The 25,439-nt window shown below is 37.9% G+C and overlaps 1 protein-coding gene across 12 annotated transcripts in view; it reads right to left on the reverse strand.

Moving 5' to 3' along the window:
- The window catches only part of IPCEF1 (interaction protein for cytohesin exchange factors 1), an 82,937-nt gene that overhangs the window by 9,249 nt on the left and 48,249 nt on the right, over window positions 1–25,439 (reverse strand). For 9 of the 12 annotated variants that reach the window (XM_084513127.1, XM_084513129.1, XM_084513126.1 and 6 more), the window contains 5 exons: window positions 22,038–22,111; window positions 19,460–19,531; window positions 16,114–16,175; window positions 12,832–12,920; window positions 7,376–7,733 (listed from right to left, as the gene is read on the reverse strand). In XM_084513127.1, the coding sequence (XP_084369253.1) occupies window positions 7,376–7,733; window positions 12,832–12,920; window positions 16,114–16,175; window positions 19,460–19,531; window positions 22,038–22,111 (655 nt within the window). The remainder of the gene's footprint in view (window positions 1–7,375; window positions 7,734–12,831; window positions 12,921–16,113; window positions 16,176–19,459; window positions 19,532–22,037; window positions 22,112–25,439) is intronic. The other 3 variants (XM_084513130.1, XM_084513125.1, XM_084513124.1) reach the window with 2 other exon arrangements.

Here is a 25,439-nt window from a genome sequence, read left to right on the forward strand (position 1 = left end):
TTAACCTCTTTCAGGTAACCAAGAAATAACATACCAAAAGAAAATGACGTACTGACCCTGTCCATCAACTTCAAAAAAAAAATAACAAACAAGCCCAGGGGAATGTGAAGTCCCTGTTCCAGATATTTTTTGCACCTAACTCATGGTGCTACATCTAAAATGGTTAAAAAGCATCAAGCCTGAGAAAACACCACTCTGAACACATTTCTTCCATGCTGAGTACTCCAATATCTTCTGTGTATTTGTGGGTAAAGGTAAGGAGGACAGAAATACTCAGCACAGAAAAAGAAGCAGGATCTGGGGTCAGAAGAGCCCAGCAAAATGCTTCCTGGCCATGCACGTGATCAACACTGTGCACTCTGCTCCTTTATCCTTTCAAGGTTGCATCTTCAAACTCCTCTCCTATTTCTTATTCTTCCAACAACCCATCCCCAGAAGGATTGATCAGGGCCAGCTAATTTCAGAGGGAAAAGAAAGCATGGGATTCTACAGATATGGAGCAGATGAAGGAAGAAGCTAAATGGGAAAGGAAACAGTTGGGAAAAAGGAAAAATAAAAAAGGGTAAATCTACAAGGTTGTGTGGAGCTAGCTGTACAGCACTCTGGTCTCTACCTTTGTTTACACTGATGAGCAACAACCTTCTCCCACAACAGGTAAAAAAAAAATAAAATAACTAAACAGTACTTTAATATTGTGCTTTTGTACTGAAGCAGGTACTGTTGCTATTGACAGAGAGTAGGTCTGCCAATAAATTGAAGCCAGACCATCTGGACTTTTAACTCCACTATCCCTAGTGTCCCTGAGCCAGCTTCAGAAAGCAAAGCCCATCATCTTCCACTGGCTTGAAACTGTCAGTGAACCTACTAGATTCACGCTATAAATGTGAAAGGGGGAGAGGTAATGGAGAAAGGGAAGAGGCGTTATGTCTAGCAATCAATTAACAAGCCCAATAATATGATCAGTGATTAAAAAAAAATAATTTAAAAAAAAAAAAGTCATATTTCTCCTCACTCACGCAATGGTGTATTACAGTATTTTACAAGCCTCTTTATGCCAGGAAAGTCACTGAAGCCATACCCACAGTTTGCTTGCTTGTTTTCTTCACCAGATGTCTGAAAGAAAATTAAGGTTGGATGACAGAGATAAAGCAAAGTGGCTCAAGGTTTAAGCATAGACTGGATATTTTCTCCAAATTTAAACATTTGTAGCACATTTGCCCACAAAATTGTGCTCTTTATTTCTCTCTGTACCTGCAGACAGAGCACTGACCTGCACATGAGCAAGTCTCTAATGCAAGCACAGGCATCCACCAGCTCTGTATTTCCAGGCTTCAGTGACTTGGCTCCCCTTATGAAGCCTGGCCTGTCTAAACCATGCTACTGAATTGTTACAAAATATTTGCTTTGCATCACAAAGTAAAAATTCGTGCAAAATGCATATAGCGATCAAGCTCAGGCCTTGGTATAAAAACCAAACAGATCGTCTGTGTCAGCCTTGCAAAAAGAGCCACCCCTTCTCTGAGTTTTGCTAAGCTCAGAATGTTTATAATGATGTATATATTCTGCTATCAAATAAACAAATACATAAAATGGAAAGGTCGGGCCCAACTAGTACAGCTCTGAAGTGAGCCTTTTCAGCCAGATTGATACAGCTTACTTCAGGCACATTCACAATCACTTCAAATTATTGCAAATTATCTCTTCCACCTGTACACTTCAAGCTGAACACTTTCTGTTTCAGGCATTCAAGTCAGGAATTTTACTATGCCCTACTACAACTCTTTTTTATCTCATCCTATTTTGAAGATAAAATACATTCATTTTTCTCTCAGGGCTACTGAAAGATCAAGGGTAAAGAGCAAACAGCAGCAGTGGAAGGTTATTACATGTTGTATGCATTTATGAGTGTGCATATACACACTGGAACACGTGCATCACCATACATTGTACATTTTTCCCATCCCTTGGCAACATTAACCATAAGTGATTCCATTGGGTGATTCCACTGGAAAGATCAGTGAAATACTTATGTCAGTTTCCTAGCACTTCTGGACATATCATGTAGTACTGTATAGCTCTCTTAACTTTGTCAGACTCCACAGCAGGGAAAGTGGAAAGAAACCAGTGCTGACCCAAGAAAAGGGAAGCCCTGCTCTTCGATATTTTAACGCTGCAAAGAACAAGACTGTCTATGTTCAGGTGATGAAAATAAAGTAATACTTCAGGCTGACCCAAATTTCTTACCAGCTGTTTCAAGAAAAGTAAAACACAGCTTGGTGGCTCGATGCCACCTATCTGGAATTTCCCTCTACCTAACAGGAGATATCACAGACAAGAGCAAGCTGCCAGAGGCTCAGCACACCACTTCTGTACCTCCACAGCTTTCAGCTTCCACCTTCATGTCAGCCAACTTACCACAGGTGGGAGACATTACAGTACCAAGACTCCCCACCTTGCAGCAGCAACACGGGAGCCTGCTTGAAAACTCTCAACTGTGAGGCTCTTTAAGCTCACAAAAGTGAAATTATCCAGAACTTTTCAAGAAGCAGCTGTGAAAAATCAAGCTGATTGCTTCTCAGTGGTAAAAAAAATAGAAATTGGCAGTTTTGCAGAAAAAGCATTTTGCATTGAAATCCACCTCCAGCAGAACATATCTTACCAACTCTAAACCAAAACCAAGAAATTTAAGTATTCTTCCATTCTCTAACTGGATCTGATAACTCTTCAGCTGTGTATTAATCCTAAGGAAAAAAAAATATATAATGTGCTTCTTCCTCCTGTCTTTGCTACACTTACAAGCTTAGTGTGGCTGTGCTAATACCCCTATTTCTGATTCTGCCAAACCTTTTGATGTCAATGGGGCAGCATATAGACCCACGCTGGGGAGAGGAGAGGAAAACATAATAACCCTCTTTTGCCCTTACCTACCCCCGCTCACATTCTCTACCCATTTTCCATAGTCGTAGTGGACTTTCTAATGTGAATATGATGACACCTCAGGGAAATCACATTTCCCACTGAACTACACAGAACAGGAAATATTGAATTAGGAGGGCAAACTCCTCACTGGTAAATGCAGAACTACAAAACTAAGAAGTAAGATAGAGTGGCAGAAAATTATGAGAAAATTACATTACCACCAACAGTCAGAGACTCTTGACTACATAGCATAGTGAATTCAGCAGTGAAGGATGTCATTTTTAACAAGCTGTGACTAAACTGGTAATAACACAAATAAATATGTCTTGTTCTAAGTTCATAGAATGTTAACACCATAATTTTCACTGTGATCCCTAACATATTTTTTTTTTTTTATCAGAAGCAAAATAATCATTCAAATACAGTTATTCTTCGACACAATAATGCTCTCTATAAGCATGTTTCTTAGCTAGCCTCAGCCACAATCCATTTTCTGTAACTTTTGCAGAAGGAGCAGAGGGACTAGAGCACACTAGAGGATCTGTTTTGGCTATTACTGGCACAGGCAGACTCAAGAGAGGAAGAGGATGTCAATTCACAAAAAAGAAGGAATTGACTACATACATCTCTTATTTAACCAACTTCTTCCCACAAAACCAACCCAGATAAAATTCAAATTGTGTGTGAAAAGATTTCCAGGTTTCCCAAAATATCAGCACATTCCAGCTCTTCTACTAGCTACTATAAGCTAAAGTAAAATAAATAAACCAGAAGTGGTACTGTAAAAATATCTTGCCAAGATGCATTAACTTCATGTGGCCATGATCATAAAGCACTCAGGAACCGCAAGGAAGAAGGATGTTATTGCCACAGTAGAAGGTCCCCACATAAATACAAACACACATTCCTGTTCACTTACAGTAACCTCTCCATGTCTACTGTTTCCTTTTGTTAATGTTGTTTTTGATGATGGTAATGGTGGGCCATAGTCAGATACGTTCTGTTCCAGCGGTTGCCAGAAGAAAAACAAAGGATGGAGTTTGGATACAGAATGTGTCTAGTCATCCTAGACAGGACACGGCCAGCTTCTGGACACCAAGCACGTAGTCACATACTTGTTTGTATTCCTGTTTCTTGTTTAGCTATCAGCTCCTTTATGTCAGCATTGATTCCTTTTATCATTGTACATGTAAAAGGCTGTTAATGCTGAAGTATTAAATATTCCCACTAAGTAAATTTCAATATAATGCTGATTTCCCTTCAAAAGAGAAAAATGTTAAATTCTCATTTTCTGTATCTTTGTGCTACCCTCTGGTACATAACCTCTTCCCAAGAGTTGAGCATTAAGATTGTTCATAGTGTTAGAGTTGCTGAAAAGGTCATTAAAATATCATTTGGTGCATCTTGCACAAGACACCTAAAGTTGCTTAGCGTTTTTCTTTAAATAATATTCATTAACAAAATAATCTATGATCCTTTGGCTGCATCTATTGTTTTTCTTACAGAGATTAACCCATTTATCCTCTTTGAAAAACTTCTCTTTCACTGTTTATTTCATCTCTAAAATCTCTTTACTCTTCTGTTTACATAATAAGCTCTTCCAACAAAGCCACAGCTACTCTTTCTTCCTTCTAGGCAACAACTTTTCTCACATTGGCTTCCATTTCTGACTTTTGCCAACATAAATGCTCCTCAGTTCTTGAAAAACTTTCCCCTCAGTTCTCAGCTTCTATCAGCTACAGCCATGAGTTCCTCTTGGGGTTTTGCTAAGCAGAACACAGATGCAAAGCAGACTGTCTGACAGGTGATTTTCTATCCTCATAAAGAAAAGGAGAGCATGTACACATGTGAAGGCTCTGTGGGGAGAGCATTCAAAGACTACGGGGCTGTTCTGGTAATAGTAGGGCTGGCTTTATGTGCATGGGACACGTGCTTTCAGATTACATGCCACTGCAAGGCGGAGCCAGCACCTTCTGGATGCAGTTCCATTACTCTGGAACACAAAGAGCTGCCAGGCAAGCACTGTTCAGAAGCAATGCAAAGCAAATAAGATGCATTGCACTAGCAAATCATTGAGGTATACCTTTTTGTTTCACATCAGATAACAATGGTGTTCTTAAAAATGTATTGCAAATTATGAAGTTTTGCAGATAGTTTTCATCCCACAATTAGAAATTACATCAGGGTATTTGTGTACATCCTTATCAACTAGCTGGAGATGGAAATTCTTGGGGGATAAGACACAGAACCAGAACTGGATCCTTTTTGATAATTTCCATTTGGAACTGATGTTACTCTAATCTTTTTGCTTTTATTTTTCACCTCATTCACAAACTGAAATAGCTTCATTAATTTCTTTGCAAATTATTTCATGTATTTTTCTAGTGTAAATTGAAAAACAAAACAAAAACAAACAAACAAACAGAAAAACAAACACTGTCCATCCCCTCCTCATATCTTGCAGAGCAATAAAGAAAAGAAAAATTAATGTATAGTATATATTTTATTCACTCAACAGTGGTTATGATGCAGATAGTAACTAGTGAAGCTAAACAGTTTCTATAGTGACTGTCTTGTTAAAATGATCTATTTCTGGAATTCCATCACAGATCAGCAGAGTGGTTACCACGGATGTGTTCTGTGATTAGGGTCACCCAATAGGTAAGCAGTGAGCAGTGAATGAATTAATTTCACCAGGAACATTTTGGGGACAATTAAACCACCCTGCAAATGGCAGGAATATACAAAAATGAGGATTAAAATGTAAATCAAGGCAGCTTTGTTCGTAAGTATTACTATATCATTGTATGAGCCTATAAAACTCTGCTTTAAATGATTATGAAGCCATGCTAGATCTGTCAACATCCATAAAAGTACTTGTCATCCTTACAGTTATGTTGGAAAGTGTTAGCCTGAGCATTATTGCAGAATGTGGTTGCAGAAAGCAACCACTGAATCTTTCTCAATGGGATCTATAAGCTACTGTGCCCTATATGGCATACAGTCCAACAATCCACCTGAATATAAATATATTAGGCTAATTAGGCTAATATAGGCTCAAATGTAACCTGAGTATCCCTCAGTCTATAGAAAGAATATTTCCCAAAGGAATCACTTGGTCAAATTTAACCCTAAAGGTAAAATTACAGAATATTGTAAAATATATGTGACAATTTCATTAGGGACTCCATTTCTGCCATGCCCAGCTATTTAACTACTTGCAATGCCAAAACCTGTGGGAATCAAAACCCTGACTTTTAAAACATATGCTCACTCTCAGTTTTAATTCTTACTGATCTTCATTGCCACAGAACTCTCTAGCAGGGCACCTTCGATTTCTAGCGATAATGAAGTTGAGTGCAAAATGACCTGAAATTGTCACAGTGACAACATGTGACGATGAAACTAATGTGCCTTACACTTACACTTCCTTGATTCAGCTCTCAGCTCTATTCACCCACAGAGAAAAAAAAAAAAACCCTATGAGTCCAATGAACTTTGTTTCCATCTTTGCATTTCCTTCAGCTTAAGCTTTTGGATGCATCTTTGTTTTGCACTCGACTGAGACAACACTGCTCTCTCTCTAATACAGTACTTTCTTCAATTGTTTTCAAGGATATCGAATCATGAGCAAAGCTATTGAACAAGAACATCATTCTTTCCTTATGTATTACCTTTCTAGGTAGTGGACTGAACATCTTCTTTTAATGCCTCTTATGCTTCAACTGCTCTTAATGCAAGGAAGAGAAGCTTTGCTCAAAAGGCAAGATACGTTGCCTGCTATGGCTGTATTAACTGTAAAAACAACCAAATTCTGGGACTACACCATCTTTATAAATTTAGCAGTATATTTCTATAGCAGAATGACTATACAGATACCTATGTGATTAAATAAAATACAGTCCTTAATGACTTCTGATTCAGGATCACATTTATTTTCCCTTGTTTACAATGAAGTTCAATTAAATGAATAGGGAATACATAGTGAAAGTAAACACTACAATTTACATTTTTAGAGGTGGATTGACCTAATTCCACATTCATTACATCTTGCATACAGCATTTTGCTTAGGGTGTCAATTCTGTTACACTAGATATACTACCATGAAACTCCATGAAACTCCACCCTCATGTCATGAAACTTTCCTAAAATCTGAATTCAACCCTAACTAGTAAATGACAGCTGCATTATAAATAAAATAAATAAAGCTAATAAAAATATGTCTATGTTATGATTTTATACAGAGTCTATGATCTTAACATATGAGAAAAATTCTAAATGTACTTACCAATTTGATTCTAGGATGTATATTTAAGGCACAATAAACCACGTTTGTTATAACTGAAAATTCTTCAATAAAAAATATAAAGGAAGGAACAGGAAAGGAAGCTAAGGAACACCCCAGACTCTCATTTTATGGTTCTGCAAACAAAATCTCCTTTCTCAATAGCTCACCTTTGGCTGGTGATTTCTGTCCTGTTGCATCTGGCACAGTTAGGCAATGTGTATCCAGACCTAAAGAAGTGTTTTGGGATCCACCACTGGGCAAGATCTGGCTTTCTTCTGCTTCTCCACAGTCTGCTTCTGGTTGCTCATCAGAGTGAATCTGTACACAGAAAGTTAAAGGCTGATCACTCTCTTCCACAGCTGAGCTGTTAACAAGGTCAAGCCAGGACTGCCTCTCAGAATAAACCACTTTGGACGTCAAGGAAGATGATGACTCTTGGGAGTTCAAAGTGCTTTCAGGAGATGAGAGAGAGCAAGATGCTTCACTTGACAGAGTTGAGGTCAAAGAAGACTTCTGTTGATCCTGCTTTCCAGAAACAAATGGGAGAATAAAAAAAAAAAAAAAAAAAAAAAAAAAAAAAAGTTATTCCAAGTTATTCTTGTTCCTAGGCCCTACACCCAATAGACATGCAGCTGAAATGCAAAGTAATTAATAATTGATGTAATGTGATTGATTATCCATCCAAGCAAGCCTGAAGGTAACCAATAAGGTAACCAATCTCTCACAGAGCAGTAACTTCAGAAACTACGTCACAAGGAAGCTAGAGGTAAAACAAGTTGAAAGCTTAGAAGGCTTAGAAACAACAGAATAATGAAAAATACCATGTTGAATGCAGCCTTCCATGCTAGATCTCACAGTCATTTTCACTCTTTTCTTTCTACTCACTTTATTGTTTTAATCAAGAGTGAAGAAGCAAAACCCTGACTTAGCCATTGAACACGAAGCTGTCCTGAAGCATTGAATAAATCTGTCAATGACATAGCCACAGATAGACAGCCCAAACAGCTTTGAAGCAGCATTGAAGTGACCTTCTCAGCAGCCAAAGGAATTTTGCCCAGTCCATTCTGGGGACTAATCATTCACCGTGCCAAGAAGGCCGACAAGTAATATGTTGGCAAGTTAGTGATAAAAAGAAAACACAGGCAGCTATTGGGCACAGGGCATGAAAAAGTTGATGGTGCAAGAGGTGCTGCTCATTCACCTGCCAAGATTCATACTTGAGCACATGAGTCTGAAAAAGGACCCAAACTTCACTAAAGACGCATCAGAAATCACCATATCTTAGGGCTCTCCATGCTGTACTTGTCACCCTGCCTCAACATGAGTTCATGCAACTAGAGCAGACTCAGAGACAACTAACAGTCATCCTCAGGAACCAGAAGGTGAGCAAGAGAGGGTGCAATAGATGCACAATTACATATAAAGAAAGATTGAGAGGAAAAACAAAGTCTTGAGAAGTACGTAGTTTCCCAGATGAGCAAATACATGCTTACATCTGTCTACAGTAGGCATTTGCATTGGCTGAGCTGTACTATTGTCTGGTCACCAAAATCAGCTCAAACAAGAACTAATACTACTCTGCTTCTTAACCACCAAACTCCACTGAAAAGATGAACCGAGAAAGAGAGTCAAATGCACAAGTAATACACACACAAACACACAAATATACACACAAATACCCAGAAGATTAATTAACAATAATAAATAAAGCAACTGAAGGCTTGGGGAGAAAAAACTTCAGATTGCAGCCCCTAGCAGAAACCACAATGAGACATAATATAACAGCCAGATTTCTTGCATTTCTGTTACTGCAGAAATGTATTCATTCTGCAAATCATCTGTTACTGGACAGAGTCAGCATCAGAATACCAGACTTGATGGACCACAATTCTAGCAAGTTTATATTCTCAATACATATGCAGAATAGATCTCTGTAAGGACTAAAATAGATGATAACTAAACTGGAAGCACTGAAAAATACAGAAATGGTGTTGCTAGGGAAACCCAGAGGAGCTCAAACACAAAAGAGAGACTAGCCTGGAATACCTATTAATAATCCACTGGTAAACTAGAATGAAGATGTATTCATATAAACTAAAACAAGAGTGATGATTTTTTGGATTATGCAAACTTCTGCAATTCAGTGTTACTGTAATACTACTTCCCTTTTACATTAAGAAATGTAAGATTGCCTTCCTGTGTTTCTAATCCAGTTGTCTCATGAAGCTACTAATTAGTTCATAAGATGAGGAGACTGTAGGTCACCATTTGTTTGCAGCACTTTCTTCATTTTTGTAAATTATCAAAGTCCATCCTCCAAGACTGTTACAAACACTGGAGGACCGGACCTTATTTGTATCTCCATTACAAGTAAAACATTGTGTTCTAAGTGCATATTTGTTTTTTAAAATGAAACCTTTACAAATACACCCTAAAGCAAAGGACAAGGTGATGCTGCCATAAACTATACGTGTGAATAACAAAAAAGCCCTTGGGAATACAGGTGACCTGAAGCATTTTATCTGTCTAAGATATATTGCAAAGACAAATTGTTGAAGTGTTTGTACAGACAAGCAGAAAAACAAAGAAAAAAATAAATGAAAGCTGTTGCTCATGTTGATGGTCTAATTTCAATTATTTAGAGACTTGAGAGGAGGATGTTACATCTCACCTCTATTTTTCTGGCATTTGTCCATACAAAAGAAAGTGCTGTTGACATGAAAATTGTATCTCACTGAGTGGAATAAATATTTGTTTTCATTTCCATTTTGCAATGAATAAAAAATTAGGATGAGAATGAAGCAGAATGCCAGAATGTATTTCTCTTTCTCTACATATGAATATATATTTTTTATTGGCATGAAAAATGTTTACCTAAAGTACTAGAGTGGTTCCTTTGGAAGTTTTGCATTAATGTACATAACAATAAATCTCTATTTGGGGACATTTTAAAAAGTAGATGCTTGGGCTAGGAGATCATAAGGATTCCATTGGAGATCAATGAGTCTCTAGGCATTTTTTAGAGAAAAAAATATCACCACAAAACACCTCTACTGCTCTTTTGGGATTGCTGCAATCTATTAACTCAATATAGCTGTTGATTTTTCAGTAATAAATCTATTCACATGTGGAGAAATGAATGCAGACGGTCAGTTAAGCTTTTGTCCTACAGATGTCAAAATATATTTGTTCTTCACTTGCTTTTTTCTTCAACAATACCCACAAGCACTCATAAACATAGAAATCTCATGATCACTACTCTTGCTTTTCAGGTTCCAAAACAATCTGGGTCAGCAGAGCAATTGAAATTTTTTGCAAGAATTACAGTGAAATGTTTGCTACTCTAACATGTAACAGGGCCTGCACCTGAGTGGCTATTAGTTTCCAGATTAATATATTCCAATCTGGTGTTGATTTCAAGTGTGGAGGCCTTCCCGGAAACAAACAAGAGCTCCACTCCTAGAATTCACTTCCCAGTAAACGCAGTGCTTCCATAGTATTTCCAGAGGTTTTCTTTCTCCAGTAATTATCTGAAAGGAATGGGGGAGTATATCAGGTAGTTAAAAGAAGACTCTGATTTGTAGTTAAATGCAGCTCTGGCAGTGCCTAACAGCTCCCCACCCACCACATGAGCAATCTGAGCACAGGGCAGAGCAGTGGCAGCTAGAGCTTTTTCCAGTGGCAGCTCTTAAGGTGAAAAGTTGATTAATTTGCTGAGGAGACACTAACCTTTGTCCATGTGGAAGAGATTTTTAGATGGGGGTGGGGAGAAGGGAAATCTGCAGATAGAGGTAGTGGCTGGAGGGAAGACAACCTTCAAGAGGAAAGGCTGAGGAAACAAGACCTCAGCACCTGCGCTTTTGCCTGTATCCCACGTGTCCCCTGCTAAAACATCGAGGCCAGCACTCAAGAAGAGCATATGGGAGGAAGACAACTGGAGATGGCCTCTGCAGCAACAGGCTGACAAGCAGCAGGAAGCCAGAAAAACAGAAAACAAAAAAAAAAAAATAACACCTGTTTAAAACTCATCATCTGGAATAATGCCGGCATTTGCTCAGAGGTGAGCAGACGGGAAAGACATCTACCGCCTCTTAAAGGCAAGCCACTGAGGCATAAAATTCAAGACGCTTCATTATCGGCCTTCAGCCCAGAATAACTCCTGGAGATGTATTGTCAAGGTTTCTATTTTCTCCAATATTTATAGCTACTTGGCCACATTTAACTTTCAGTTAATACAAGCAATAAAGAATCCCATTTTATACAGCAATGAACGCCACGCATCCCCTGAGTGCCAGGTGGGTTGTTTCACGGTGATTAATGCTGCACAACTGTTTTAGGAGAGGAAGTGAAGGCTGACTTATCTGACTGAAACAGACAGAGGCAAATAGGTGACAGCGTGACATACGTTCCCAGCTTTACATGAGCTAATTAAAGATTGCTGGACAGGCAGCTCTGTGCATGACATCTCCTTTTATTATTGACTGTGGCCACGCAAGCTGCTCCAACTCATCTATATTTTTAAAATTTGTTCCTGCTTCACTGCCTATCTGACCACTGCAGTTATTAGATGTAGTTTCGAAGCATCAGTACAGGAGCCTGGGTCACAGCAACAAAGTTGTTGTTGCATTTTTTATTCAACCATGAGATGTAATAAGATAATTTGGCAACAAGCATATTACTGCATACCACTAGATATTAACTCTCAGCTAGGGAAGAGAAAGGCTTGAACTCAGGATTTCATATTTCAGCTGTATTACCATCCCCAACTGGATTACTCATTTCCAAACACAGAATTAGGTAAACCTCGTACCTTGAAGTGCATATAAGTGGAGATGAGATCACCGTAAAGAACATCAATAGTAAAACAGGATTAATAGGGCAATAAGTGGCTATTAAATAGGAGAGGCAGTATGATTAGACACATGAAGGTGCATACAACTTATTCTAATTCATGCAAAGAAGCTAGGCAGGAGGCAATATTCTGGACAAATGTTTCACAGCAAGGGAGAACGAGTACATTTAGGAAGGATGGCTGCTTTCTTTTTTTAATCTCTTTTTCAGAGGTACAGGAGAAGAACTGATTTTATTACTGTTAGAAGATGCCTCTTTCTCTTCACTTCTCATTGGCACAAAAGCAGCTTTAAATTCAGCAGATTTAAGAACAGCTCACTTGAGTAAATAAATGCAAATCTGTCGGATGATGTTACCAGGGTCACAAAAAGAAAGAAGATTTTGGATTGGATTCAAAAAAAAAAAAAAATATATATATATATATATATATATATAGTGAAAAACTAGGTTACAGTAGTGTGTTAAAAATCTCATAATGAGAAGACTCATCACGTGTATGAGGTAAAGTGACACCTTTCTTTCTCAAACAAAGTAAATATGCCTCCTTCAGAAGGAGACATTATTGTTAGTGCACAGCTCTTAACAGCACAGGCAACAATAACTGCAGGGAACATCACAGGGCAGTGACCATCACGGCTGGTGCATCCACATCTCAGACACAGAGAGTGGATGTCTCCAGACTCTGGTTTAGGTTATTAGGCAATATCCCACCATGTGGAGAAAGACTTATTCCAACCAGGTACCAAATAAAGCTAATTAGAACAACACTTACCAACTGAGGAGGTTGTGACTGGGCCATGTAGGGGGGAGGTGGCGTGTCTGTTATTTCTGGATCATCGTGTTCACTTTCACTATAGCATTCTGAGGCAGACATGGAAAATGAGCAAAAACAAGGTGTTAAAACAACATTCATTTATTCCTCAGGGTACTGTGGTCATCGAAGGTCACCAAGAGGTCTGAGGACCATATTGTAACATGCCAGTGTCTATGACACTGAAAATTAACCCACTTATGGTAATGTTCCATTGCTTGATAGCAGCCTTCTCTTATCATTTTAATTATTCATTTAAGTAAAAACAAAACAAACAAAATACACTAGGTGGCAGTGCAGTAGATAGTCTCACAAATAAATTTGGGTTCTTTCCTCCCTTAAAAACCTTTAAAAGAAAGGCTACATCACCTGTGCATATTTAGGGAGACATGTTGCAAGTAGCTGATGCTGTCCATAGTCTCTGTAACCAGCAAGTTGTCCTGGAGCTGGCAACAGGCTTTGGCTACGATTTTGGAAAAAACAGATTGCTCGTATGGTGCTTTGAAAACCATAAAGCACCCTCAGGGGACTTCTGCCACCACACAATAGCTCACACCCGCATGCCACATGGCACAGAGGTACACTTGCTGAGCTAGCAATAAATATATACACAGGACTCTACAACTATACACCCCACTCATTTTTTTATTTTCAAGTAAAAAGCAAGCTGATGGAGCCCCAGTAACTCTTGGGAGGTAGAGAGGCAGGCACATTATTTAACTACATGTGTAGCAGGTGGAGGTATTTTCCAACACTTCTCAGATGCTTTTTAACAATGGATTACATGAAGTGCTAATCATTGATAAAATGACACAAGAGGGGAGGCAGCAAGTTGCTGGATCATATTCTTGGGGCCCGGTTATAAAAACTGGACCAGATCACTTCACTCTACTAAATATCCCTGCATGTACCAGCTTTCCAGACCCACATTATTATCCAATTAGCTGTGATTACCACATCTTTTAACTAAATTAATACCAGCACACTTACTTTTCATGCATGTAATTTTGGGGGGTTAATAACCAAAGTGCAAGAGGAGAAAGGAAAAAAAAAATGTTGTAGGAGAGCAATTTTATACAAGGGAGAGGTTTCTAAGATGTTAAGAAAGTGAAGCTTTCTCCCAGTACTCTTTGCAGGACTATAGGATTTGTAATAGCATAGCTGCAATTCTGTTTACTGAAAATACTTGCTGGCATATCTTAGCACTGAGGACTGGCTGCAGTACAGCCCATATCAAATTCTAAAGCTCTGTGAATGCATTCTTGAATTACTCTTGGTAAAGAGCTTATTTTTCTATGGCTCCCCTTTCAGGCATGCAGAAGAACTGGGAAAACAAAACTAAACAAACAAAACAAAACAGCTGTTTCTGATACACTAAAGACCCTCCTGAAGAGTTACAATATGTGGAAGAGGGAAAAATCAGGTTGCTGGGAACAGAAGTGACTGTCATTAATGGCAGCATTTTTTGAGATGCAAGATGTAACAGTGCCTCTGCAAGGGCACATCCACACAGAGGTATCAATGGGGCTTTCAACCCCACTCATGACAGATGCTGGAGCACATGTGACAAAACACATGGTAAGATAAACAGGTGTTTGATCACCCAAATCAGAGCCACTTTTCTTTAAGGAGAGATGGCCCACCAGCTTCAAAAAATGAAGAAATCTTGGCTATGTTCATTCCAGGATAATTAGACAACCTGCAGCAAAAGTTTTTGATAAATTATTTTGTAATCTTTCTGCAGTGTTTTGTTTTTATTAATATTAGTCATAATTTTGTGTCAAGTTTTATAACTATCAGCTCAGCCCATGCAACCAATCCACTACAGTTTCTGAGGCTTAAAAAAAAAATGTATTTGTTTTTCTGTATAGTACTTTGATCACTTGCACCATCAAACAAACTCTTCCTTTGCATGGACAATGTTTGGATACCTCTTCCCCAAGTGCAATTATCTATGCAGGCCTTGCTGTGCAATATGATATACAGCCCCTTATGCTAATTATCACAGATTGTTTTTTATGCAAAATTAGGTTAAAGGAGGACAAAAACATTTTGGTAGAGTGCTGGGGTATAGAAATTAAAAATGCTCCTGAAATTAAAAAGTCTCCTGACAAGAACAAAATAGGAACCATAAATTGAAAACAAATAAAATTATGAGTTTTGCTGTATTCAAATCAGTGGTATCTGTGTTTATCAGTACAAAGCTACTTCTTTTGGCAGAGTGAAAATAGAGCCAGATGAGGCAAATCAATAATGTCATTACAAGCCTGAAACCTGGACATAAACCACAACCTCATTCTGGGAAATAGTAGAAGGAATGTACAGAAGAGCATTTCAGTGCTTAGACAAAATATGCTGCATCACCTAAGCATGATTCATATTACTCTAAACACCAGTTTCTTCTTCATAATGCCTGTTCCTTCACAACCTGTTCTTAAACAAAACAAAAACAAACAAACAAAAATAAGGAGGGTCAAAAGCCCAGAAGAAGATATATATTCCTTAGGTCAGAGTCCGCCCCTGGTTTGCTAACACAATACTACCCACAGCACTTCTCATTTTAAATCAGTTCCCAATGCACACATCCTCACAAAGCAGCTTTAACAAGCACTCCAACTCCAAGGGACTTTCTTTGTTCTCTATTTACCTAGATTCATGATTTGACTGCAGATATCCTCCCACCAAAAAGTACTGTTATGTCATTGCACAAATTAAAACAGTAAATAAATTGCTCTGGAACTTTAAAAATTATTCATTCCACAATTAACTTTTGGGCTTGACTGTAAAGAAAATCATAAACTTCAGTACAACCACCATCACCCAATATTACTGCTGTTGAAACCCCCAGAAATGGAGAAGATATGAGGGACAGGTTTGCACAAGATGTGGCCAAGCTAGAAATATTGCACAATTGCTCTCATATACCTTACCAGCTCTAAACCCGGAGTAGCACAGATGTTTCTCTATGTTCTTTGTAGGCTTAGCAAGCCAGCAAACTGCCAGTTGGTAGTTACACATCACTCGCAAGAACAGCAAGCATCTTTCAGTGACACTACATCTCACCAGCGTATCTTTCACTATGGCTACATTGCGTTGTGCTGGTGTGGTGTTGCTGAGCTCAATAGGCAGACAGACCCAAGGTGACAATTTGAAAGAAAGGAAAGATCTGACAAAAATTTGGCCTTTCAGAAACTGTGAAGGACATTCTGTAGTTACACACTAAAACCAAGATTAGAAACATACCTTCTTCATTCTTCCCATTGGGTGCCTGAGGGTCTACAGCCATCCCCAGCTTGCTTAGCCACCTATGTTCAGAACAGAGAGAATACATTGTTAATGATACTTGCATGCTGTTTTGACGGTTTCTCACTTTTCAGATGTGTTCCACATTACCACGACTATTTTCTTTAACCCCAAGTCTGAACGTCAGAGTTTCTATATCAGAGAATTTTCCAGAAATGCACCAGTTACCTGGATGCTAACATTCCCATTCCTTGTAACAACTGTGGAGGACTCAGTTGCCAATAGGAGAAATGCACTGAACAGCTCACAAGCCCACTTTGTAATATGTAATAGACTACCTAGAACTTTATTTTTCTGTGCACGGATTTCTGAACCACTGTCCATCAGGTACAACAGCAAGGTGTTCATAGTCCCAGTTTTACAGCCCTTATGCTCTTCTCAGACTGTATATGGTGAGAAGCACTAGTTGCCTGGGACAATTTCTCTTCCTGATCTTGAAAAAAAACACTACTGATGAAGAAAGAGTTGCATTACTGGAAGTCAAAGTATTACTGCTATAACACAATATCAGTGGCTTAGTCCCACTGTTGAGTTGTTATGTTTCACCCACAGTAAAGCAAAAAGCATAGGAGCCATAGGAGATGATGTCAGCTGCCCTGGCCAAAGCCATCATCGCACAACCTAAGAATCTAAGCCATTTAGAACTAGACTTTCTGACCATCGCATTCTGTTCAACTCCCTATTACTTTTGTTTTTAGTAAGTCTCACTTCCTGTGTTGCTTTAAGCTATTAACTGTGGGTTGTTTTTTTCTGGTTTTGGTTTTTCTTTTTTTTTTTCTTTTTTTTTTTTTTCCTTTAAATTTATTTCTCTTCCTAGGTAGCTGTATTTTTTTCTAGTGCTAGAAACTATCCCTGGGTATACCTTTTGTATGCTATGCTTCCTTATAAGTCATTCAGATCTATCCAGATTTTAAGAAACTAAGAACTAAAAAAGCTCAAGCCCTTCAAATTAAAACTCAAGGCATAAATAAGGAATGTAACAAGGTCATGAATTAAGATTCATAACTCCGATAAAACATCATGTTGGATCTTGATTCTACTCAAGAAATGGGAATTTGTCTGTTAGATCAGAACTGGATTTTTAGACTGTCATATAAATAATAGAGATACATAGCAAAGGGAAAGAAGTACCGTTTCTATAAGAGTGGATTAATGACTTTCTTGTAGCAGCTAATTGTAAGAGAATGATTTTTTTTTTTCAAAAAAAAATCTAAACAAAAGAAAAAAATGCTAATAAATCCAGGAATTCATTAAATACAAGGTCAGACACCAGTAATTGAGTACATTTTGGCCAGGTAAGTTCATGGAGCTAGCCAGCACAAATCTGCTTTTCATATGTGCACTACTATGGTAAATACATGCTAAATGAATGAAGCAAATGACTATACTAATAAACCCACCATTGACTTAATAGATATATATGCATGAAGAGTTGCAAAAGGTCATGATCTATCAAGCATTTATGCACACAAGTAACTCGACACACACGAATGCCCCAGTGAGTTCAGTGGAACCACTCACACGCATATGTATGTGTGGGACTGGAGCCAAGAGAACAGATGTCTTTTAGTCTGTTTCGACATATGCGTGAGTATGCGTGTACTTTCTGTATTAAATGCATGTATTTTATACTTTGCCAAGCAAAACATCATCAGTTACAACAGCGAGGAATCAGGACTAGTGCAGTACAGTGCAAGCTGCTCTAACACTAGGCTACCTAGCTTTAAGCCAAAATGAAATTTACTCCAGAAGTGGAGTTTGAAGAAAATCATTGTGGGGTATAAGAGCTGGGACACCTGTGTAGATTTCGATCACTCACTCACATGAGACTAAACATTTCCAAAGTGTCATTAAGACACTGAGAATTTCCAGCTGGGGTCCAAACTAGCTGTTAACACTCATATGTCCCCCATTAGCTCTACATTTTCCTTTACCTTCCCCCTACATCCTTTCCTCTTCTCTCTCAGACAGTCACTTTCTCTACAGACGTATTTCTGGCCAGCAGTCCTCCATTCTCAGTCCTCAGCCCACCTGCCTCAAGAACCTGTTACTGTGCTGAGGAGCTCTTGTAGGAAATGTAACCATATAGAAATAGATGGTTATTTCCCCAGCAGCAGCCTCTGGACTTCTCCAAGTTACAAAGGGCAACACATTTTTACATCTATATTTACATGTATATACCTACAGAGTACAGATTTATGAGTAAATAAATGCATGTACACTGCTGTACTACAGTACATTTCTGTCTCTATAGCCATTTCAGAAGGTCTCACACATTTTCTCAGCATCTCTCCTTTCATGTTGTGTTGAATAGTTATGAGGTCTCCTGCTTATAGAGGAGAAAAACAGTCAATGCTCTATGAAGAAACACAAAGGTCACTAGTACAGCCATGACTAAAATCTTAAATTATCTATCAGACAAGCTCCCTTCCCATTTAAATTTTATTGCTTTTTATCTGAATTTTGGCCTTTTTATGAAATAGCATTGTGAACAGACTGCAATCTGAAGTTATAAAGACAAAGAAAATAAGAGCTATATACAAATAGGTCCAAACTGGACCAATAGCAAGTAATATCTACTTCTGATAGCTTGATGGTTTCTAAAATGGCAGTATTAGTACCCATTTTTATTTCTTTAAAAAAAAAAAAAAAAAAAAAAAAAAAAAAAAAAAAAGCATGAATGAATTATTGGTCCTACAGGCATTTGTGGAAAGAAAATTTCTAACCTGGCATAAGAATTGTTTAACTGCAGTATAGTTTGGCAGGGAATTAAATGCTTGCTTAGATTTAAAAAGCAGCTATTTATATCACTCTAACCCTCCTTGATAATTGACATGCTATTCTGAAAGCAAGCAATATTATATTCAAATCCTAGATCATTTCTGGAATGAAGCTATGTAATGCTTTTCCCTCTCTTTCCTTTCCTCCTTCACTTCTCCCATGGTGATGAACTTGCTAGTTCACTTTTGTAATGGAAAGGGATTTATATCTACAAACTTCAGGAAGACTAGTATCAGAATTGCACTAATAATGAGATTCACCAACTTTCATTAGTGAATAAATAAAAGTAGTTTCCTTCTACTTAATGATCAGGAGAAAAAGAAAAAAAAAAAAAAAAGAGGGAAAAAGAAAAAAGAAAAAAAAAAAAAAAAAAGAAAGAAAAAAGCCAGACTTGGTAATACCCAGAATAATTTCATCAACAACTGCTTAACAGCAAGAGAATGAACTTTCAGAGTGTTCTCAGATGTGAGACAGGATGAAACATGGCCAGTCGCTCCCTACTTACGTGTTCATTTCCAGAACATTTTCTGCCGCAAAATAAAATGTCTTGATCTGTGGGTGGCTGATCTTAATAGCACTTTAAGAAAATAAAAATAAGAGAGAGATGAAGAAAACTAGTTTGCATAAGAAAAAATAGATGAATTAATTATTTAAAATATTTATTCACTCCACTATATTAATCCAGATCTGCTTATCCATCCATATAGTTAGTTCCTTAAAACTCAAGATTATTTTTAGCTCTTCTGAGGCTACACAGTATTCAGAGAACATAAAATACAGGAATTAAAAAAGGATGTAAAAAGAAATAACACTAAGTTTTTCATTTTGCAACCCCATAAGTTTGCTGTGTGCCCACATCTTGAATACGGTGTGCAGTTTTATTCTTCTCCCCAGCTCAGAAAAATAAACAAACTTGAAAGAGGTTCAGCGAAAGTGTCAGGGATGACCCAAGGTAAGGGGCAGATTCTGTGGATGATTAATCAGGCTAAGAACCCACAGCATAGAGAACTGATGGTAAAAAGAAGGTATAATACAATAAAATCACACGTGGCATGCAACAGGTGAATAGGGACTGATTCTTCACCGTTGTTTCCATGACAAGTTTTAGGAGGCACCAAAGAGGCAATTAGGTTTGACACGAAAAAAAATGGAGGTCTTGACATGCCAACAATTATGTTCTGCAACTCCACCTCAGGATGTTAGGGGTATCCTCATGAGTGCTGCTAATTCAGCGCTAATAATTTCAAACTGGTGGAAATCTACCATGAGTTAGTAAATACACTGACATACTTCTAACTCAGGAAGCTTCACCAGTAAATTGTTTGAAGTCTGAAAGAGCATTTTAAGGAAATAGCACTATATGTTTTTCTTCTTTAATCTTTGCTAGGCACCCACTTTGGGCCACTTTAGTAGGCAGGATATAAGGTTAGACTGCTTTGGTCTGACCTAGTGTGCTTGTTCTTAATGCTGCCTTGAGAAGGAAACGCCAACTTTGAAAAAACACTTTTACCTAAATACCAACCCACGTGTATTTCTTATGTGTTATTCTAGCAGACTATCTGTGTTTTGAAGCTGTCTTTTCCAATGGAGAAGAGGAATGAAAAAGGGAAATTTACTTATGCTGTTACAATGATATCAACAACTCTGTAGTTCACCAGCTTCTGAACATACTTGGAAGCAGAGGTTGACAGTCATAGCAGAGACATTGCGGGGGTGGGGGTGAACATACAGGTTTGAGTTCCTTTAGGAAACAAGCTTCCCATATCTCAGGAATCTACCCATAGTCCTTTTATCCTTTTGCCACAACACTCAAGCTTCTATTAAAGTGCAAGAGTGACTTTCTTGAGTAAAGGACAACAGGGTCCATAGAGGTAGAAACTGCCATAAATGATTGACAGTTAATAAAACCAATTGATTCTTTATTGCAGTATGTAAAAACGTAATATGTAAAAATATGTAAACATCAGTGATTTTTGACTGCCTACTGTGCCTATATTTTAAAATAATAATAATAATCAAAAACAAAGGAAGATGCAAGACACTGGAAACTGAACTAGCTAACTCAAACATTCTAGAAATGCAGAATGAAAGAAAAGTCATCAACTTTTCTTATTTTGACTGGATTTCCCTTGGTACATGGTCTGTTTCGACTACAGTATGTCACCTCACTAAGACAATACTACTTTTGAATTACATGCACCTTTCCTATAGTAAAATATGCTTTATTTATATGAAAAAGCAATTCCAACAGTATCCTCAATGTGTAATGACTATAACCAGAAGAATACCCTTTCCAGTTTGTCACTAGAAATCATGAACTGCAGCAATTAAAAACTTTCTCCTGGTCCTGTGTTTAATGAGTCAACCACCACTCTTCTGAGAAAACAATTTGGAGCTCCCCATATTCAAAATTTCTACCCCCCCTTTCTTTGGAGGATTCAAATGCACAGTTAATCTCAAGAACTCCTAGGGCTAAGAACAGCATGCAAACAGGACAAAGAAGGTTTTCTCTTAAGGGACAAAATAAAAATCATGCTGAGCTTTATAACTTTAAACAGCAGCAACACCCCTCCAAACCCTTGAAGTGTGCTCAGGAGCAGCTGGAAGTCAATGTTGTACATGGAGTTTGGAGATAATATTTTTAGATATGTACTCTGCTAAACAAGGTTTTCACTCCCTGCACAACCAGAGGCTTGTACAGCCCAAAGTTGCACTGCAGCAGTTTAAGGAATAGTCCCAACTGAAAGGGAAGCAGTATTACTTACATCACTGTTGAACTCACCAGACAAGAGAAGGCATCTAAGATAGACTGCCACTTATTCATAAGCAATGAACAATAACAACAGCAAAAAAAAGCATACTGATTTACTTTTTAATTGCAGCTTTCGTAGAGGACATCTGATGGAGAATTTGCAAAAGCATATTTACTGTATGGTTTTCTTTGAGTAACACATTTAAAATCCCATTATTTGTACAACACAGAAGATCTCCCCACAGCTCCATTGTCAGGCAGTACTGAGATCCAATTCTTTGCAACACTGTAAAAAAAATCATGCAAAACCAGGGCTAAGAGATAAACTTACTGCTTTTTTTTGCATTCTGTTGCTCGGTCCACACTGAAGTCTGGAAGCCTGATAAATCCTTCTGCTTTTTCAGCCTGCAATGAATAAATAAATCAGATCAACCAGTTGTTAAACTACCAGACTCCAATGCTTAATGTTATTTAACATACAAGTGCTTGTTTTTGACAGCTTTTTTATACCGTAAAATGTATTCTCATCACCATGGGGACATATTAACACCCAAAGTTTTGGATGATATTTGGAAACAAGAACTATTCCTACACAAGCTATTATTTGAGCAAGTCCTGGATGCGAGAAAGCTCAAGAGCTTGCACTCCTGTCTGTGTAAGCAAGAGAGTGTGAGCATAGGATTTGTTGTAGACTTCCAAATAGCACAGAACCTGAGGAAGGAAAGATCCTCAGCTCATATAAGAGCGCTGAGGTAGATTCACCTGCCTCCTCACCTCAGAGTTGTTTGTTGTTGCTGTTTATTTGTTTTAAAATCAGAATATCTTTTTCTAAGATTCATGATTAAGTCATAAGTCATGTCCAGTCTAAAATTTTTTGTCAAGGGCAAAATTTAGGTTTGGAGGAGGAAAAGTAGCAGGGAGGTAGAGGAACCCAATTCCTCTGCAGCCATCCATGATCACACAACCTGGTTCAATAAAGGGACCAGACAAGCTTTGTGCACATAGCATGGAAAATGAAACTACTGAACCTCAGCTCTAAAAACAGCTTCAAAATCAGAAGTTACACAGAAAAGATGGGTGACTAAAGAGAGAACGAATAAGTGTTATATTATCATTTCTGGTGTGGCTGTTAAATGCAAGCTCAAACAAGCAAGCATATGTTCCATTATACAGCATGCGTGTCTGTTACACAGACGCTTAACAGCAACGCATAATAATCTATGCATATTCAAAAACTAAATGTCTATAGTAATAGGAATTCAAACATTACCCAAAATGACCCAAGGAGGATGGAGGAGGGTCTACCCTGGGTAATTGTAATATAGACAATTTTGTTGGGTAACCTGTCTATTCCTGTACATGACCAAGGCAGAGAGAGGCAATAGGGGCTGCTCCCATGCCAGGAAGTGAGAAGGTACCAGTGCTGTTGGATGTTCCCACACAGACAAGCTGCTTTGTCAGGCTGTGAACCAGACTCAGATGACTCTGACCACACAGAAATCACTCCCTCCAAAAATTCTCTACCATAGTTCAGGAGGTAGAAGAAGCCAGGCAGACATTTCAAGTACACTATTTAGACACAGTCGCCCCTTTCTGTAAGAGAGCGCATTTACTGAGCAGTAACATCTCTGTTCCAGGTCAGCTGGACTCTGTACCAGAGTGGCTTCAGTAATACTGAAGTTACCAGTTGGCCCCGAATCCCCATTCTTCCTGCCTGCAGCTGAAACAACTCTTTTACTATATCTATCTACATTTACCTGATCAGATGCAAGAAACTAGGACTGCTCCTAAGAGAAGCAATAAGGTAGGCAAAAGCCTGTAGCATATAACATCAGGAAAAAAAAATACACACAGATATATATATATACATATATACATATGTATATAAATGTACTTTTCAAAATACAGAAAACATTAATTCCGGTATCAACTATTTACAGCTCCTAGGTCTTATCCCTGGCCATATTACAATTCTGAAAATATACACTGAGTTAAAGCAGGTAAAATATACACAATAATTACAAAGACAGGGGATAAATGGAGATAGATGACTGACAGCACCTCAAGCTATATTATGCATGAATATGAAAAGACTATAAAAAGATGTTCATCAAGACAAGTCTTTGAGCTTTAATGCTTGAAAGTATAAATCTCTTAGAACTGAAATATGGATACAGAAAGGATATTTCAGTGGGTGGCTTCCCTGTACCTCTGCATATCTGTTCTTTTGTATATGGTAAATCACAATATAACCATCATTCCTCCAGTTTACAAGCATTAAATATTCATATCAGAGGTTTATATTTTACATCTTCACCAGTAAATGGTTTTGCCTGCTTTAAAAAAAAAAAAAAAAAAAAAAAAAAAAAGCAGTGGAATGGGTATTTTTATTAATGAATATATTTTTTTCATATTTTATTTTGGTACAGGAGAAACAGTAATGCTCATCAGCATCTGAGCTGAAAAATCTTTCATTTTGCAATGTGGCTTCATTTGTACAGAAAAATCCTTATTTGTTATTATGGGTTTTTAAATTTCTCTTTTTGTATTTCTACCTGTCATATTTGTTCAGAGCCTGTCTGAGGATCTTTTGTTTCCATTCCACAGATTTGAATTTAGTGAGGCTAAAGTCATGGAGACATAATAATAATTGACTAAAAAAAATAATTACAAGATTAAAAATAAAATGTTTGTTTTTAAAATATGTGTGTTTCAAACAATTAGACCTTAAGCTCATATTTCTACCCCAGATCCATAGTACAGCAAATATACAGATGATACAAATGAGGAGTTTTGTTCATGGGCTGCATTGTACTGAAGATACTGAATGTACTGTCCTGCATTCCTGTACCACTAAGAGTGGTCATTTACTAGGCCAAGTGCAGCAGGAACACTGAAATTATAATCTGATCCCCAAGATCAGTCTAGAAACACCAGAGACTGACCTTAAAATAAAACTGTTAATGTGGTATCAAACCTGTTATTACACACACTGTTGGATATGAAACTTCTACAATGCTAGATGCTTCTCTATAGTATCAATCAATAGTGCCCAGTATAAAAAATAAAATAAAATAAAACAAAACAAAGCAAAACAGGAGATCCAGAAGACACTTTGAAAAGGAATATATTGAACCACCTTCTCACCCACAATAAAGCATCCAGTGGGAGACTGGGTGACTAGTTGTTGTGTTTTTGTTTTTTGTTTGTTTTGTTGGTGGTGGTGGTGGTTGGTTTTTTTTGGGGGGGAGGGAAGAGCTGACATATTATGAATGCTATCACCACTCAGCCAGTTTTACTATTGGAGCACTAGTCTAGATGGCAAGACCGCATCCTGTAAATTGTTTAGGACGCTGCACAGACACTCATGAGGAGATTAAAACCTAGCATTAGAGAAATACTTTATACAGGCATTTGAGCATTCAGATTGTGTTGGGCCACAGAATCAACAGGATGCTGTTACTCAGTATGGGGACACTCACCTGGAGTGCTCATGCAGAGATGGAACTTAAACTTGAAGGACTAATGTATTCCATGACCATGCAAATTAAAGGATCAGTCTCTAAATTTCTCAGAGAGACAGATCTGTAGGCTTTGATTTCATTTACCAGTTTTACCATAGAGAAATCTCACCTTATGCAGTATCTGACCTGTTCCATTTAGTAGAAGATCATGTTCAATGCATCACATTCTGCCTTTACATCATTTCTGTCAGTGATTTCACATTAATTTA

This window comes from Aythya ferina, assembly GCF_964211825.1.
Source record: "Aythya ferina genome assembly, chromosome: 3".
In the NCBI taxonomy this organism is placed as follows: Eukaryota; Metazoa; Chordata; class Aves; order Anseriformes; family Anatidae; genus Aythya; species Aythya ferina.